Source organism: Microtus oregoni, unplaced genomic scaffold (genome assembly GCF_018167655.1).
Source record: "Microtus oregoni isolate MIOR12 unplaced genomic scaffold, Mior012 000017F_ref0000208, whole genome shotgun sequence".
Lineage (NCBI taxonomy): Eukaryota > Metazoa > Chordata > Mammalia > Rodentia > Cricetidae > Microtus > Microtus oregoni.
The window spans coordinates 2,970,899-2,986,424 of NW_024543076.1; the positions used below are offsets into that span (position 1 = coordinate 2,970,899).

Below are 15,526 nucleotides of genomic sequence, written 5' to 3' on the forward strand. Positions count from 1 at the left end.
AATTTAAAAACAGTGTGGAGCTGTGACTTCATTGTTGTGGTCTGAGTTTCCGAGCTGAGCATTGGTCTGGGGAGCCAAGGCAGTGAAAGCAGTTGAGCTTCGGGGCAGACCTTTCCATCCCTCGGTGTGTTTATCTCACACTTTTCCCGACAGAACTCAGGACTGCAGATCTCCAGGCCTGCCATCGCCACTGTTCCAAGCCATGGGAGCTTGGATGGGCTCGTGGGGGGCTCCAGGAGAGCCTTAAATGGCCACGGATTCAAGTGAAATACCAATAGGGGCCACATAAGAATCTGACCAAAATCGCGTGCCCCTCTCCATTGATGGAGCTTCCTACTTAAAGAAGAAAAGCTTTGTCTTCCCAAGACCAATGCTCAGGTGAAAATAATGACTCCCACTTGGGGACGCCATATCTCAGAACAGCTGTTCATGATTCCTGTACTGCTTCAATACCTTCTCCTGTAGAGGAGGGTAGGGACGGTAGGAGCGACCAGATAATCTGTTCAGAGGTGCAGAGCCAGAGCAAGTGAACCCGAGAGTTCTGGTTTCTAAGCAGTGGTCTTGCTGCTAGAGCATCCACCATACAGGTGTGTGCCTGACAGGCGTGTGGAAGACCTGAAATCCAAGAGCTACGACAGGACAACACTCTTCCTTTTACCCCTGACACTCTACAAAGGAAGAGAGGCTGGAAGAGAAGGGAGGGTGAGACAAGGAGATTCCCACAAGTCTAGGCTGGCTTAAGATGCACGCGTGTGAGGTGCATGATGAGTTCCAGGCCAACCTACGCTACCAACTGGAGATCTTGTTTTAAGAAGGAAGAGAGGAAAGGAAGGAGAGAGAGAAGGAGAGGGGGAGAGGAGGAAGAAAAGGAGGAGAGGAGGGAGGGAGGAAGATTTTAAAATCGCATGTGATGATTCTGGGCGCTCCTTCCAAGTGTGATGACCATCTAGCATTACATGGGCTAAACTGGGGCAGTTAAAAAGGAAAGAAGGGATGCCTGGGGACACGGTGGACCTTCCCAGGATGGCTCCAACCTGCTCTGACATTGTGAATATCTTTCTCCACGTGCTCGAGTCTCGGCTTGTGCAGGTGCAGGCGGAGCTCCAGTTCCGAATCCAGCTCATCAACCTTGGCAGCCACAATGATGCGAGCATTGAGGGCACATTGGTCAAACCACTTCTCCAGGTGTTCAAAGAAGCCAGCTCGAAGCCTGGGGGAGAGGTGAGCAAGGGCCAGTCATCTATGGCAGCAATAAGAGATTCATCATACTGAGACCCAAAGTGCTCATTTCTATATTGATATACAAAATGCCACACAAGATATAGAATGCTTTTGGCTTGTATCTGTAGAATTTTTTTTTAAAGAAACATAATGGGCTGGAGAGATGGTTCGGTAGTTAAGAGTACTTGCTGCTGTTGTAGTGTGCCTTGGTTTGGTTCCTAACACTCAGAAAATAATTAACAGCCATGTATGGGTGACTCCAGTTCTTGGGGTTCTGGTACCCTCTTCTGGCCTCCACAGGCACTGTACATACATGATGCATATATACATACATACAGGCAAACACTCATTCACATACAATAAATAAATTTTTCAAAAATAAAAAACTTTAAAGTCATGGATGTACTGGGAATTAGAAGCCAGAAGTTTCTAGACCAGCCCAGACCAACAGAGCACCCTGGGAAGGGTGCAGGGGTCACACGCACCAAGCATATCCATGTCTGTGGAGCATTCTGGGACATTTGCGATTTCCTAGGGTGTGTCTCACCCCTGACCTCCCTCAGTTACCGTAGCTTTTAATCCTCCAGCTAAAGTGAATCTTTAGTTCTGTCAGCACGTGTGGAAAGTTCAGAGGAAGAGAGCGTTACCGCCACGGTTTCCCACTCACCCTTTCTTAACCTTCACGATGAGTTTGTGGGGAATTGTCACTTGTTCTATGTACTTGGTGCTGAAGGGGTCGTTGAAGAGCACAGCGTGGTAGGAATGGGGCCTCGTGTGAATCTTTTCTTCATCTTCCACGGACAGGAAGGCAAAGTAAGTGTTTCCACTCGCAGTTGTGAAAAACTCCATTTCTTCGTAGGCCATCTCTTCCAGGCTCTCTTCCTTGCCTTCATCCTATCCAGAGAAGGAGACAGGAAACTCCGCATCAGCTGATGCGCGTGTGCTTCTAACAGCCAACAGGAGCTCCCCCACCTCCTCCTTCCCCACGGCGCGCTTATACTAATTCTTCTTTGCTTACAGGGATGACCCCAGGACTTTTTGCATGCAAGCACTGAATCCCTGAGCTACATTCTCAGTGATTTTAAAATGGAGAAGTTTCCCATCTCAATCTCGTTCCCTGTCTCCTTTGAGGCAGCACCACCGTGACTCTGTTGGCTGAGACTGAGTGGCAACGGCAGGCTTCCCACCACTTGTCATTTGTCCCTGTGGCCTCCAATCCTCTTTTCTCAACGTGTGTGAACATTTGAGTTTGTAATTTAAAAAAAAAAAAAAGTCCTATGTACCAGTACTTCCATAGCAATATAGGAAATGCATCTTTTGCCATTCTGCTACCATAGAATTCTGCATACCACAGAATATGGTTCTCTGCACTTGGATGTGTTTTGAAGACAAGGTTTATGAAAATGAGCTACTTGCAGGCTCTCAAATGGGAGTATCCTAATTGCATTTCCTATTGCTATAAAACATCCTGACAAAAATTAACTCCAGGGAGAATGGGTTTATTGTGGCCCAGAGTTCCAGGCTACAGTCTGTGAGAGCAGGGAGTCAAGGGGGCAGGAGGCTGGTGCAGGCAGGAGGCTGGAGCAGGCAGGAGGCTGGCGCCCTTAGTCACACCGCATCCACAACCAACAACAGAGAGGAATGAAGGTGTGCATGGTCCATCTGCCTGCTTGCGCTCGGCTCCATTTCTCCACTCAGGCAGTTTAGCATACCCCGCCTCAGGGGTGACGCTGCCCGCTGTGGACTGGGTCTTCTTAAGTAGAAGAACTTAAGACAGACATGCCCACAGGACAATCTGATGTAGACACATCTCACTGAGACTCTTTCCAGATGATTTTTGAGGTTGAATCACATTCACAATGAACTGCCCATCAAGGGGAGCTTTGCCTGAATATTTTGTTATATGTCTGGTGAACAGGAAGAGAGAACGGTTGAAGTAGGGGAGGCTGAGGCAATCTACACAATGAACAGGAGGTGAGAGAGAGAGACCCGGGGGAGGGATGAGAAAAGCCATGTGAAGGATGACTCCAGGATAGGCTGTAGGGGCATGAGAAAAGGAAGGTAAATTTTAAAAATTATTGCTGTGAGGGAAGAACCAGATCTTTGTGGACCAAATAGAATGGAATAAATACTCTTGTAGCTCTTTATCTGGACCTCTGTAGAGACTGGGCTGTAGGGACCCCAGCTCATCTGAATGACATGCATAAGATGAGGACAGCAGACTTTCTTCATACCCAGCAATGAACCAGTGGCTGGCTTACCTGACCCGTAAAAATGCTGTCTTTATAAAGCTCTATTGTATCTTCATTCATGTTGTCATAGTCCTCTTCCTCTTCGTCTTCGTCGTCCATCTCCTCTTCTTCCTCTTCCTCCCCCTCTTCCTCCTCTTCCTTCTCCTCTTTCATTTCCTCCTCTCCTTCCTTCTCCTCCTCCTCTTTTTGCTCCTCTTCCTTCTCCTCCTCTTCCTCCTCCTCTTCTTCTGCCTCTATCCCCTCCTTCTCTTCTTGAGACTTCATGTTTTCTGGTTCCAGGGAGGTCTCTGAGAAAGTCTCTTTTATGCTCCTCATCTCTTCAGTTTCTTGGGTATACTCTTCTTTGGGCTCAGCCATCCCGCCGCTCGGTGGGAACTTGTTGCGCTGGCTCAGTGCCTCGCCGGCCACGACGGGTTCTGATTCTTCACCCGTTCCTTCCATCTCTTCAGCCAGCTTCTCGGAACCCATGTCTTGGCCTATGCTTTCTTCAGCCTTGCGTAGTTCCACTCTTGTCCTTCGTTTTTTCTTCAGTTTCCTGATTTTCTGCATGAAATGCTTTTCGTGGGTTTCTGTTGGTGAGCAATATTAAAGGATAAGCAGACAGCAACTAGTGTTGCCTGGACTGCCTCCCTCCCACCCACAGAGGTACTGGAGTGATGGCAGGGAGACCCAGGCTCAGGTTATATTACCTGGTTGCCTGAATTTGAAAGTCACTTCCCCAGCCAAATTCTATAAGGAAAAAACACAAGTCACTGTGGATGCAGCAAAGCCTTTCTCCAGAGCACTGCTTCTAAAGCTTCATGACTCTTTAGGTAAAAAGGCTCTGATGTGGGCCGTGACCAGCTTCATACACTGGGGCAACTGCTAAGGCCTCAGTCCAGGCAAACTTTTTTTCCTAATTCCCAGAAGACTAGCACACCCTCAGGGTAAACAGTAGGCAACAGAATCAGGGCTCCTTCTGACACAGTCTCAGAAATGAACTAGAGAAGCAGGGTGGACCGGCTGCACAGGTGCCCAGGAAGGACAGACAGAATGAGCCTGAGGAACACGATCCTGGGTGAGTTGGTTTGGATGGGGTGGAGCTGGTGAGGAGAACCTGAGGGAAGAGTGGAGGGATCTTGGCTTAACTTTAACAGAATTATGTGCTGGTGGTAGATATCAGGGATGGAAAAAAATCATTTATATATATATATATATATATATATATATATATATATATATACTTTTCATTTTAAGGTTGGAACCTATCAATCATGTGTGTGTGTGAGAGAGAGATGGGGGGGGGTCAATGAGAACAATCTTGGGTGTCAGTCTTCACCTTCCACATCAAGACGGAGTCCCCTTAAGTGTTCACTGCAGTCTAGGTCAGGCTAGCTGGCTTCTGAGCTCCTGGGGATCCTCCCGTCTCTGACTCCCATCTCCCCACAGAAGCACTGGCGCTACAGGCGTGGGCTACTGTGCCTGTCTTTGCGTGGATTCTCGGAATTTGAACTCAGATCTTCACACTTGCCCAGCAAGCACTTTGTCTGTGGAGACATCTACCTAGCCCCCAACCCCTTTAAAACTGAGAAGAGAAGATCTTCGTTCAGGGGCATACCATCTGTCCTTGATACCTGTTCAAAGATCTCACGAATGAAGAAGTGGCGGCTGAGGGTGAAGCTGTAGCAGTTGAGTTCTTTCAGGACGAGCCCTGGGTACTCCATCACTTCTTTGGTCAGGAGGATGTGAAAACATTCATAGCTGGGAGTGAAGATGGGGAACTCTGTGGGGGAACCCTCGCTGGAGCCATGTCCCAGGCCTCCATCGGGCAGCTAGCATTGCAGAGAGCTGCTGGGTGGCTGTGCTTTGCACAGAAGCTGTCCTTGAGCAACTGCAATTATCTTCCTGATCAGACAAGGAGCACAAGCTCTTTGTTGAGAATCTGGGGAGTTTCTCATTTGTAATGTGGGCTTGCTTTTCCTTCATGGTCCTAACTCTGTCCTCAAACTTAATCTGCATTGTCCCATCAAAGCCCTTGAAAATCATCGGGTTGGGAAATGCTATCTGTTTCTCAGGCAGAGTAAACAAGGTTCAGGAGCTTACTTAGGTACCCAAAGATAAACTCCCAGGTCTGTGTGCAGCAGTCAGGCGGAAGGCGAGTCTATTTCTGTGACTGATCCCAACGGAATCAGCTGTACAGAGACACGGAAGTACAATGCAGTTCACAGAGAACTGTATGAATTCTGTATAAAGAACCCAGGCCAGTGGGGAAAAGCTAATCATGAGATGGCTAACATATGACCAAGTATCCTATAAGTAATTATAGTAGTAAATTCTACATGGTCACTTAGAAACTGAAATAGATCTGTAATTACAGAATAACTGCATTCTATAGCTCATCCGTATTTTTAAAACACTATATTGGAATGTATGTACCTATGCACGTAAATGTCCATACTCATACAAAGGCACGGCTGGGTAAGAGTGAGGGGGACATCTCTACTTGCAGAAGTTGACTTCCTGTTATTTTAACAAAGAGTATACATGTTTACATTTTAAAAGCAGAGCCCAGGTTCTTGGCCTTGATGTTTCTCCCTACAAACTTGCCCCAGTTCTCCCTGGGAAATTCTGTGGGCTCCTGAGCAAGGAGCAATGGATTGTTAATGTTCTCCAATGTGAAGGACAAGGCTTTTATCTGAGCATGTTGATCACAGCTCTGGTCTCCTGCGCTAGCTGGTGTTCCCTTGACTATGAATCCAGGCTATCACTTCCTGTCTTCTGCGGTCTGGGCAGCCTACCTGGACTTCATGTTCTTCAGAAAATTCCTGGCCTTTTCCATGTGTGTCTTCAGTGTCTCTTCTTGGCTTTGCTGTCTCAGTTGGTCTAGAAGCTTATCGAGGTTAACCTCTTGGGCCTGGCAGCCATTCCCAAGACAAGAGAAGCACAGACGAATGTTACTAACATGCAGATCCCACCTACTTTTCCAGAGCTGAGGTTCAGGCCTGTGAGGGGTCTCTGACCACCCTCGCTTTCTCCAGCACATACTTGCAGGCTCTTCTCTGTCCCTGGTATGTTCTTTTGATCCCATACCTCCCCAAGGACCCAGCTCAGAGAAGTCCCTTCAAGGACACTTCTTTAGTGCCACGGCCATGGTCTTTTATTAGGCTTAACTTCCCAGCAAGGTCTGCATTCCCCCTATGTGAACAACTGCATATTAATAATTCAGGAGTTCACTGTGGGGGCAGTGCTCCTGTCTATCACATGTAGACCTGGTGAGCTTTATCACATTGCTTTCATCTTTCAACACTATGGGGAAGAAAGAATTCATTCTCTTTGCCCAGCAGTCAGCCATAGCTCATGAAATTATACTTTGATCATCTTATTCATTTTATCTTATTTATTTACTTAATTCTTTCTTTTGTTTTTCTCTCAAACGTATGTGTGTGCACACGAGTTCATGCAGGCACACATGCGTGCATGCCTCTGTGTGTGTATGTGTGTGTGTGTGTGTGTGTGTGTGTGTGTGTGCGCGCGCGTGTTTTCAGGCATCTTCACGTGAAGGTCAGAGGTCAGAGGACAGAGGTCCTCGGAAGCCTCTCCCGACTCTTTGTGGGAACCAGGAATTGAACTCAGGTCATTAGGCTTGCATGCAAGTGTCTCTACCTGTTAAACCACCCCACCAGCCCCACATCATTTTATTTTAACCACCCAGGTTACTCCCCCATTCTGCCAGTCTGTCTTTCTGTCTCTCCTTCTTGCTCACACTCTTACGGGACAGGCTTGAGTCATAAAACCCATCACAAAGCTCTGCCTAGTTTAAAATTCTTCTTGCTACTCCCATCTTCCCCCAAGACCAAGGCAAGCCTGGGTACCTCCATCCACTCACATTTTGTAATTTAAGAGTTTTACATTGAGTCTAGGGTCTATTTTCAGTTCATTTTTGTTTATGATGCTTTTGTTGAGGTTTTTGGGGGGGTTCTTTGTTTTTTGTTTTTTTATCTGAAAGCTGGCAGCTGAGGTCTGGGTCCAGCTCACATCTCCTGACAGGGCCCTGCAGTCTGGGTCTAGCCCACATCTCTGACACAGGTCTCTCTCGCCCTCCCCTCTCCACCCCTCCTTCCCACAGTGTGGGTCCAGCCCACATCTCCCACAAGATCCCAAGCTTTGCGCACCTGGTTCTCCCGGTAGTGCTTCTGTCGATGCTGCTCTATCCTCTTCTCCAGTTCCAACTCTTGGGACAACAGAACACTCTGGTGCCCCTCCCACAACCTCACAGCCTCCTGGAAGTACCTGAAGAGGTCCAGGCTCTGCGATTCCGTCTGCCTGTTCAAGACTTCGAAGGAACTCTGCCGCAGTATAACACAGAGGTTACCTGAAGGGCAGGCTAGCCCAGACCCCAAGGATAGCCTGTCCACAGGGCCCTGTGTCTTCAGAGAAGTTACTACCTGAGCACCATCCCTCAAAGTCAGCTGTAGGCTCTGTGTTGCTTAGTTGTGTGTCACCTTGACACACGCTATAGTCAGCTGGGAAACAAGACTCTCTCTCAGCTGAGATAACGCCTCCAGAAGATTGGCCCATAGGTAAGTCTGATGGACATTTTCTTGAACAATGATTTATGTGGGCAGGACTAGACCATTGTAGATGGTGCAGTTGAGCGCTGGGCAGGTGGTCTGCACTATATAAGAGAGCAAGCTAAAGCTGGCCTTTAGGAGCCGTAAGCAGTGCTCCCTCACCGCCTCTGTTCCAGCGCCTGTCTCCAGGTTCCCAACCTGCCTGAGTTTCTGCTCCTTTCTTTCAGTGATGGACTGCAATGTGGATGTGTAAACAAAATTGATCCTTTGTTCCCTGAGTTGATTTGATCGCACTGTTTTAGAAATAGAAACCCTAACTAAGACAGGCGCCTGGCCTTCCCTGCATGGGATGGCAGGACTGGACCCCCTCAGTCTTGGCATCTCTCCCTGGAACAGTCTGTCTCTTAGCATCTGGGTACAATTCCACACCTGCTGTGAAAATCTCACATACGACTTCACCTTTTAAAAGCTGTATGTCAGAGACTGGAAAGATGGCTCAGTGGTTAAGAGCACTTGGCCCTCTTTCAGAAGACCCGGGTTAGGCTCCCAGCAGCCACTTGCTGGCTTGCAACCATTCATAGCTCTTAGTTCTCTGATGCCTTCATACATGCTGCACATACATGCTTCACATACATGCCTGCAGGCAAAGCATTCATACCTAAAATAAAATACATCTAAAACCTTTTGGAAATCCCTACATGTTAGGAGTGGAGAGAGTTCACTGGCAAAGAGCTTTCTTAGCAGACGTGAGGACTTGAGTTTGATGGGCTGCACCACACAGAGAATAAACAAAATGCATGGGTTGTATGCCCTCATCTGGGGCAGAGACTAGTAGACTAGACTGCTGGGTAACTTCGGCCCTCCATCTATTTTTGTTTGAACGTGTGAACTAAGCACAGAGTCTCCAATTTTTGAACGGTGTTAAAACAAATCAAAAGTAGCAGGGGAAAAAGATAACATGAAAATTAAACTCCAAATCCTGGCCTCTAATGAAAGTACGGGAACACATCCATATGCTTTGTCCCTCCATTGCTTAGGTTGATAGATGTGACAAGGGGTGACAGACACCTGTGTCCCACAGAGCCTAACACGTGATACCTGGCACTTCATAGAAAGGGTGTGCTGACTTTGGAGCACAAATCCCTTGGGACTGAGAGTTCCTTGCCTTCCCCAGCCTGTAACACAAGGCCTAGCAGTGGCTCTTGTACACTCATGGCCTAAGTGACTTTCCCAAGCCTAAGCAGCCCTGATGTCAGGCTGGTTTCTAGGACCCAGGGGATGATCCGGGGTGGTTAGTATAGGAGACCTGTGAAGGAAGCGACTGGTGAGGGCCAGAGAGTGGACACACCAGGACACCCTAGACTTCTAGGATTTGCAGTGTAGTACTCCAGAGATGTGCCCCACCTCAAGGGTCCCTAGCACCCCTGTACATACATCCAGGAGCTCCAGCTTCTTCTCCACCTTGCTCTGGAACTCCCCCACCACCATGAAGAAGGCTGGGTTCACCAGGCTCTCTGCTTCTGCTTCAGAGAAAGCTTTCCAGTCCAGCAGCTGCTTCTGCAGAGTGGGAGGAGAGCAAGGCAGAGCCTGGCTGCTTCAGGGCCCCCACAGGGCTGCAAGCGGCTCTCTGACTCCCTGTGGCTCTGCTCCTGGGTGGGTAAGTGCAGAACAGAGCTGGCTTCTAATCTCCGAGGTGTCTGGAGAACAGGAGCACTCTCTGAGGCTAGGATGTAATTCCTGGGGCTCAGAACTTTTCAAAATACCTAGGCTTTTCATTTAGATACTTTTACCAAGCAGGCAGGGAGGGGCTGTTTGACAAACTATTTCCCAGATTCCAGAAACATCTGCTACTGTCCTGGACAGGTTGAGAATAAACACGCTACTTTATCCTGCCCAGGGTCAGTCAGGTAGAAGGGCCCTGAACACCCAATGGCCAGTGAGCACCTGGCCTCACAGGAAGAAAGAAAAACCTCAATCGAGATTGATGGGTAAGGGGCAGGCAGAGAAGGCTGGGAGAGAGGGGGCATCAGGTCCCGCACACAGCTCCTCTCCCCAGGCCTGCAGAAAGAGAACCCTACCTTACAATCCTGCACATGGGCCAGGCACTCCTGCCAGATCTTCTCATACAGGAAGCGGACCAGAGTCATGCAGTCCATGTGGTAGTTGTCTCCAGGGGCAGAAAAGGAAACAGGTCAAAGGTCAGATGCTCTCCCAAGAGGAAGGGGAACGTTAGAAGGAGAGTTGGTCCCTCAGCAAAGAGCTTCCACTTCAAAGATTGCTTGGAAGGTAGGGGCTGGTGTCTCCCTTCTCAGAGAGTTCCTAACACCCCAAGAGGATGACCTCATAGGAGGAGCTCATCTCTAGCAGAAGCTTCAGGCTCAGAGGGTCTTCTGGGACACAAAGACAATGGTGCATGTCAGCATTTTGCATCTGAAATGTACATTGCAAGCTCCGGTTTTGGACACGTGTTTGCCAGCTGGTAGCACTATTTTTGAAAGGCTTTGGAACCTTCAGGAGGTGACACCTTGCTGACCGAAGCAGGTGGTGGACTTTTTAAATTTTCAGCCTTGCTCCTGGCTCAAGTGCCCTCCCCACTCCCTGGGCTGCTGTGATGGGTAGCTTGCAGCCACGCCTTTGAAATCCTCTAAACCCACAAGCCAAAACAGATCTTTGCTGTCTTCGTCTCCTCAGCAAGCATCATTCACAGAAATATGAGTGATCAGTGCATGGCCACTGACCGCACTGGGCTGTGGTGAGCCTCAGTGATAGGAGGCAATAGTAAGGCTTGGCACACTTGGCACACTACAAAATGGTGGAGCCAATATTTCCAGCTTTGTGTCACACCGTTTCTGCTGCAGTGAGCAGACAGCCAGAGAGGGTGAGGAGACCCGTGAGGGTGACCACGTCCTGAACGTATTTCCCAGCCAGGCAGCTGGGCTGTGGGCTGTGAGCTAACACTCTTACTGGGGACTGTCCTCAACAGTTACCACTTGCGGCTCAGCCTTCTCGCTGGGAGCTAGGGACTGAACTGAGTAGACATTAATTCACAAGGTAGGGGCCATGATCAGTCCTGTTCAGATCTCAACAGAGGAGGACACTGAGGCCATGAGGTGCCTCGGCTTCCCCATGGTCATGCATCAGGATGCAGCAGGATTGGGCCTTAATCCCATACCCCCAACTGTAAGACTCTTGGGACATGGCCATTGTACCCATCCTGAGAGTTAAGCAGAGACTCTATATCTCCGTCTCCATGCTTGGGTCAGGGATCAGATGTCAAGGGTCAGAATTTGTGGCTAGCATGGCTGTGGACTGGGCAGTGAGTAGTGGAGGGGGTCTTCAGTGCTCACTCATCCTAAAGTCCCAGGATGGAGGGGCCACCGCTCCTGAGACGCATGACTGGAGAGCTGACTATAGCAAGCTACTACTTGGACAGAATTCTGGAAAGTTCTGGAAATCTTAGACATTGCTTACCAAGCTGCCTGTTCAGGGCAGTGAGAGAATCATACCACTCGGTCAGCTGGCTTTTGTTATAGTTTGGGGGGAGAAGGTTGCTGGGGAAAGAAGAGATGACAGTTAATCTTACTTTCACTGAACTTGCCAAAAGGACCTGCATATTAAACATCCTGCCAATAAAATACTGAAGAAGCTAAAGAGTCTGCTGGGATCCCCTGGTGCCACAAACAATCCTTTAAAAAAGGCCTTTGTTATTCACAATGTTGCTATCAGAAAGACCCTGAATGGAGCCTTCTACACAGCAGCCTCCCAGTGTTATGGCTTCTATCCACTCTCCAAAATGCCTCAGGATGAGAGCCAAAGCTGTAGGAGCCACTTCTTACCAGCCTCCTCTTCCCCACTCCTCCCTCCTCCCCCATCCCTGGTCACTGCTTCCTAGTGAGGACCAATGTAAACTTTCCATAGAAAATGGGCTGTGACCTTCCTTGGCCATTAGGGCCATGGTGACCAGTCAAGCCCTCAAGCACAAGGAGGTGGCCTGGTATGGATGCGTTCCAGGTGAAGATCTAGCCACATGGCCTCCCTACTGGACACCCAAATGTGCTGACCCCAGTGGTCCTTCCTACACACCACAGCAGATGGTGCAGAGGTGGCCATACCAGATGGTGCAGAGGTGATCCAGCCTCACTTTTTGAAGGATCTGCTGGTTCTTCAGCATTTCTTCCAGTTCTTTCTGTATAGCTGGGGGCTCTTGGATATTCTCGCTAGCCATGAACTCACTGGACAGCCAGACCCCGCATCACAGAGGGGAGAAGTGGGAAGGAGCCTCAGGCAAGAACACTCTGTGTCCCATAACCCTGGTGCACACCACCCAGGCCGTAATGACCGCCCCTTCAGATCCCGTGACCTGGAACAAGATCCTCTCTTCCACTCTGAGCCTTGGACTATAACGTGGAGCTAATCCTCATTGGGAACTTGTGAGGACGCAGGAAGATGACAAAGCCCTGAGCCCCATGCCCCTTGCAATATGGAATGTGTTCAGGAAGTCAGCTGTGGCCATTGCTACTGCTATCTGTTGACTTTTGTAACAGTCCCAATCCAGGCCCAGCAGGCTCTGTTTAAAGAGTGTCCCACTGGGGCATCACCGAGACCCCTCTGCAGGGCTATTAGGGTGCCTGTCGTGTGGTGGAGGCAGACTTGGCATCAAGGTCACATGGAAGGGCAAGGTTGAGTCTCAGCACACAGTGCAGAGGTGGGTCCTCTCCTCCCCCTTTCTCCCACAGAGGAAACGGGCACCTGACAGATATCTATCCTTCCAGGCCCAGGCCCTAGGTTATAATTCATACGGAAGAATGAAAATGTATAGACCATTACATAAACATGTTCCGATAATTCACACTGAGCACAGAGAATAGCTGTGAAATAGTGTCCATGGACAATGCAATCTAAAATGGTGTGGACTCTGTGGATCTAAAAGTTCCTAAGTCTTAGGGGTACCTCTCCTTCTAGGAAGGATCAGGGATGACTCTTAATTTCTTCTTCAATGCCTTTATCTATTTCTAACTTTAAATACAGGGGCATAGAAAACAACAGCATTTTTAAATAATGATGAAGGGGACAGGAAACAGCAGCCGATGGCTGGAGGGAGTTATGGGTGGGAGGATGGACAGGGTTGGCAGGGGTGTCACCGCTGACCTGAAACTCTGCTGCAGGGCCTCTCTCTTGAGAGCCTTCCAGGTGTCCACCAAGCCCTGCCAGCGGTGGCGGTTGTCAAGCTCCTGCTGCAGGGTGGCCTCAGTCAGGTTGACCAACAGCTGGGCGATGGCCCTCCGGTTGCCCAGCAGAGCCTGGTTCATGGCCTGTGGCCAGAGGTGGGTAGGGCTTTAGACATGGCAGTTCTCCGGGCAGAGCAAGGCTCGGTAAGATGGGACAGGGGAGGAGTTAGGAGGGGGTTAGGCCAGAGCTAAGTGAGGCTGTGGTGGGAGGTGAGGAATGCTGGTGGCACAGACAAGGCAGCAGCTGCAAACCACAAGAGTAGGAACCCCAACCCAGAAATGCAGCTGCACTGGGTCCCTGCTTAAAAATGGGGGAGCTGGCGCTCAATTGACTGTCTGCTGCCTTTACATAATTTTGTTTCAGAATCAGAGCCCAGCCATGTGTGACAGCTTTGAGAACCAGACCCAGTGATGGGCTGAATCCAGATCCAGACCTGATCCTCCCAGGACTGCTCATCTGCATGTCCCTGGCACAGGATGGGAACAGTACGACTCTGCTCTTTGCCCTGTACCAGTCAGTGTTCCCCCTTCCCGCCCCTGGCTAAAATGAGAGCAGCTTCCCCCTCACAGCTCCCAGCCCACCACATAAGCAAACCTCCGTGCTTCGCATTTCCCAAGTCTTCTAGCTAGCTGAAGGCCCAGCCCGGCTCAGAGGGAAGAAATTCCGGCACAGTTTTCTAATGGGGCCCGAGACTTTGTGCCAGCAAGAGCAGTGTTGCTGGGGCCTAAGCGAGTATTTCTTCCCCTGCAGTTCCACTGCAGGGCTGTGTGGGCGGGGCCACAGTAGAGGAGTTGGGGAAACTTGACAAGACAAATGCACACAGTAGGAGTCCACGGGCCAGGTGGCAACAGGGAGGCCAGAAGGCACCAGGAAGGATGCACTGAGTCACAGCCCAGACTGGAGTCTCCAGGGACACATGAAGTCTAAATTTTAGGATGGAAGTTACTGTGCTAAGTGAGACGACCTACACTCAGAAAGACAAGTATTATATATTCTCTCTCATACGTGGCCCTCACTTTTAATGTTTGTGTGTGTTTGTTTGATGCACAGGTGTGGGGGTGAGTGTAGGTATCAATTATGCAACTAGAAAGAGGACAGTGAGGGGAGAAAAGGAGATGTCAAGGAAAGGGGAGTAGCAGAGTAGCTGACATGAAAACAGAACGGAGGCTAATGGGATGGTGGGGGGCGCAAGGCAGTGACGGCACAAACCGTGTTTTAAAACACCATAACCAAGCATGGTTTGTATGCTAAGTTAAAATTAGACTTAGGGGCTGGAGAGCTGGCTCAGCGGTTAAGAGTGCTATTGCTCCTCCAGAAGACTCGGTTCGGTTCCCACTCATGTTGGGTGGCTCACCACTTGTAACTCCAGCTCAGGGGATCCTGTGCCCTTTGTCGGCTCTGCAAATATTCACATACATGTGGCACATGCACACGGAGAGACACATATATACACAGAGAGACAACACATGAAGAGACACACATATACACATGGAGAAACATATACATATACACACACAGAGGCACACATATACATACAGAGACACACATATACACATAGAGAGACATATACACAGACACACACATATACATACAGAGACATATACATATACACACAGAGACACGCGTATATACACAGACACATATATACATACAGAGAGACATACACACAGAGAAACATACACATCTACTCACAGAGAAGCATACACATATACACACACAGACACATATACATACAGAGAGACATACACACAGAGAAACGTACACATATACACACAGAGACACACATATACATACAGAGAGACATACATATACACACAGAGAGACATACACATCTACACACAGAGAAGCATACACATATACACACAGAGAAACACAAATATAGGCACAGAGAGACATGCACATATACATAAATTTAAAAATAAATATCTCTTTAAGAATACAGTTTTAAAGTAAGAATGACCATTACTGTCAAGACCTCTGCTGTCGCCCTCCAAACATGTCCTGGCAGGGAGCACTGCTATCCCAATTGAAGACCTAAGGAAAGCGAGGTCTGCACAATGCACCCTTGCAGTCCAAGCAAGAGTCCTTTCACACAGCAGAAGAGTCAGGCTTTACTCTGGAGACCTCATGAACAACCTTGAATTTCTTACTTCCCATCATCACAGACAGTGGTGGGAGAAACTGGGAGTAATGAGACAGAGCCAAGAGGCAGGGGTGGGGCAGCCACAGGTACCACCGACAGGTAGGAGAGGCAGGAAGAAAAAGGAAGCCAGA

General features: G+C 49.0%; 1 protein-coding gene across 1 annotated transcript in view; it reads right to left on the reverse strand.

Annotated features, from left to right (window-relative positions):
- The window catches only part of Ccdc180 (coiled-coil domain containing 180), a 49,102-nt gene that overhangs the window by 26,809 nt on the left and 6,767 nt on the right, over positions 1-15,526 (reverse strand). The window contains exons 9-20 of the mRNA XM_041667334.1: positions 13,172-13,335; positions 12,136-12,255; positions 11,495-11,574; positions 10,102-10,190; positions 9,458-9,580; positions 7,625-7,798; positions 6,251-6,366; positions 5,087-5,213; positions 4,163-4,202; positions 3,483-4,042; positions 1,889-2,115; positions 1,035-1,210 (exon numbers count right to left, since the gene is read on the reverse strand). Of these exons, the coding sequence (XP_041523268.1) occupies positions 1,035-1,210; positions 1,889-2,115; positions 3,483-4,042; positions 4,163-4,202; positions 5,087-5,213; positions 6,251-6,366; positions 7,625-7,798; positions 9,458-9,580; positions 10,102-10,190; positions 11,495-11,574; positions 12,136-12,255; positions 13,172-13,335 (1,996 nt within the window). The remainder of the gene's footprint in view (positions 1-1,034; positions 1,211-1,888; positions 2,116-3,482; positions 4,043-4,162; positions 4,203-5,086; positions 5,214-6,250; positions 6,367-7,624; positions 7,799-9,457; positions 9,581-10,101; positions 10,191-11,494; positions 11,575-12,135; positions 12,256-13,171; positions 13,336-15,526) is intronic.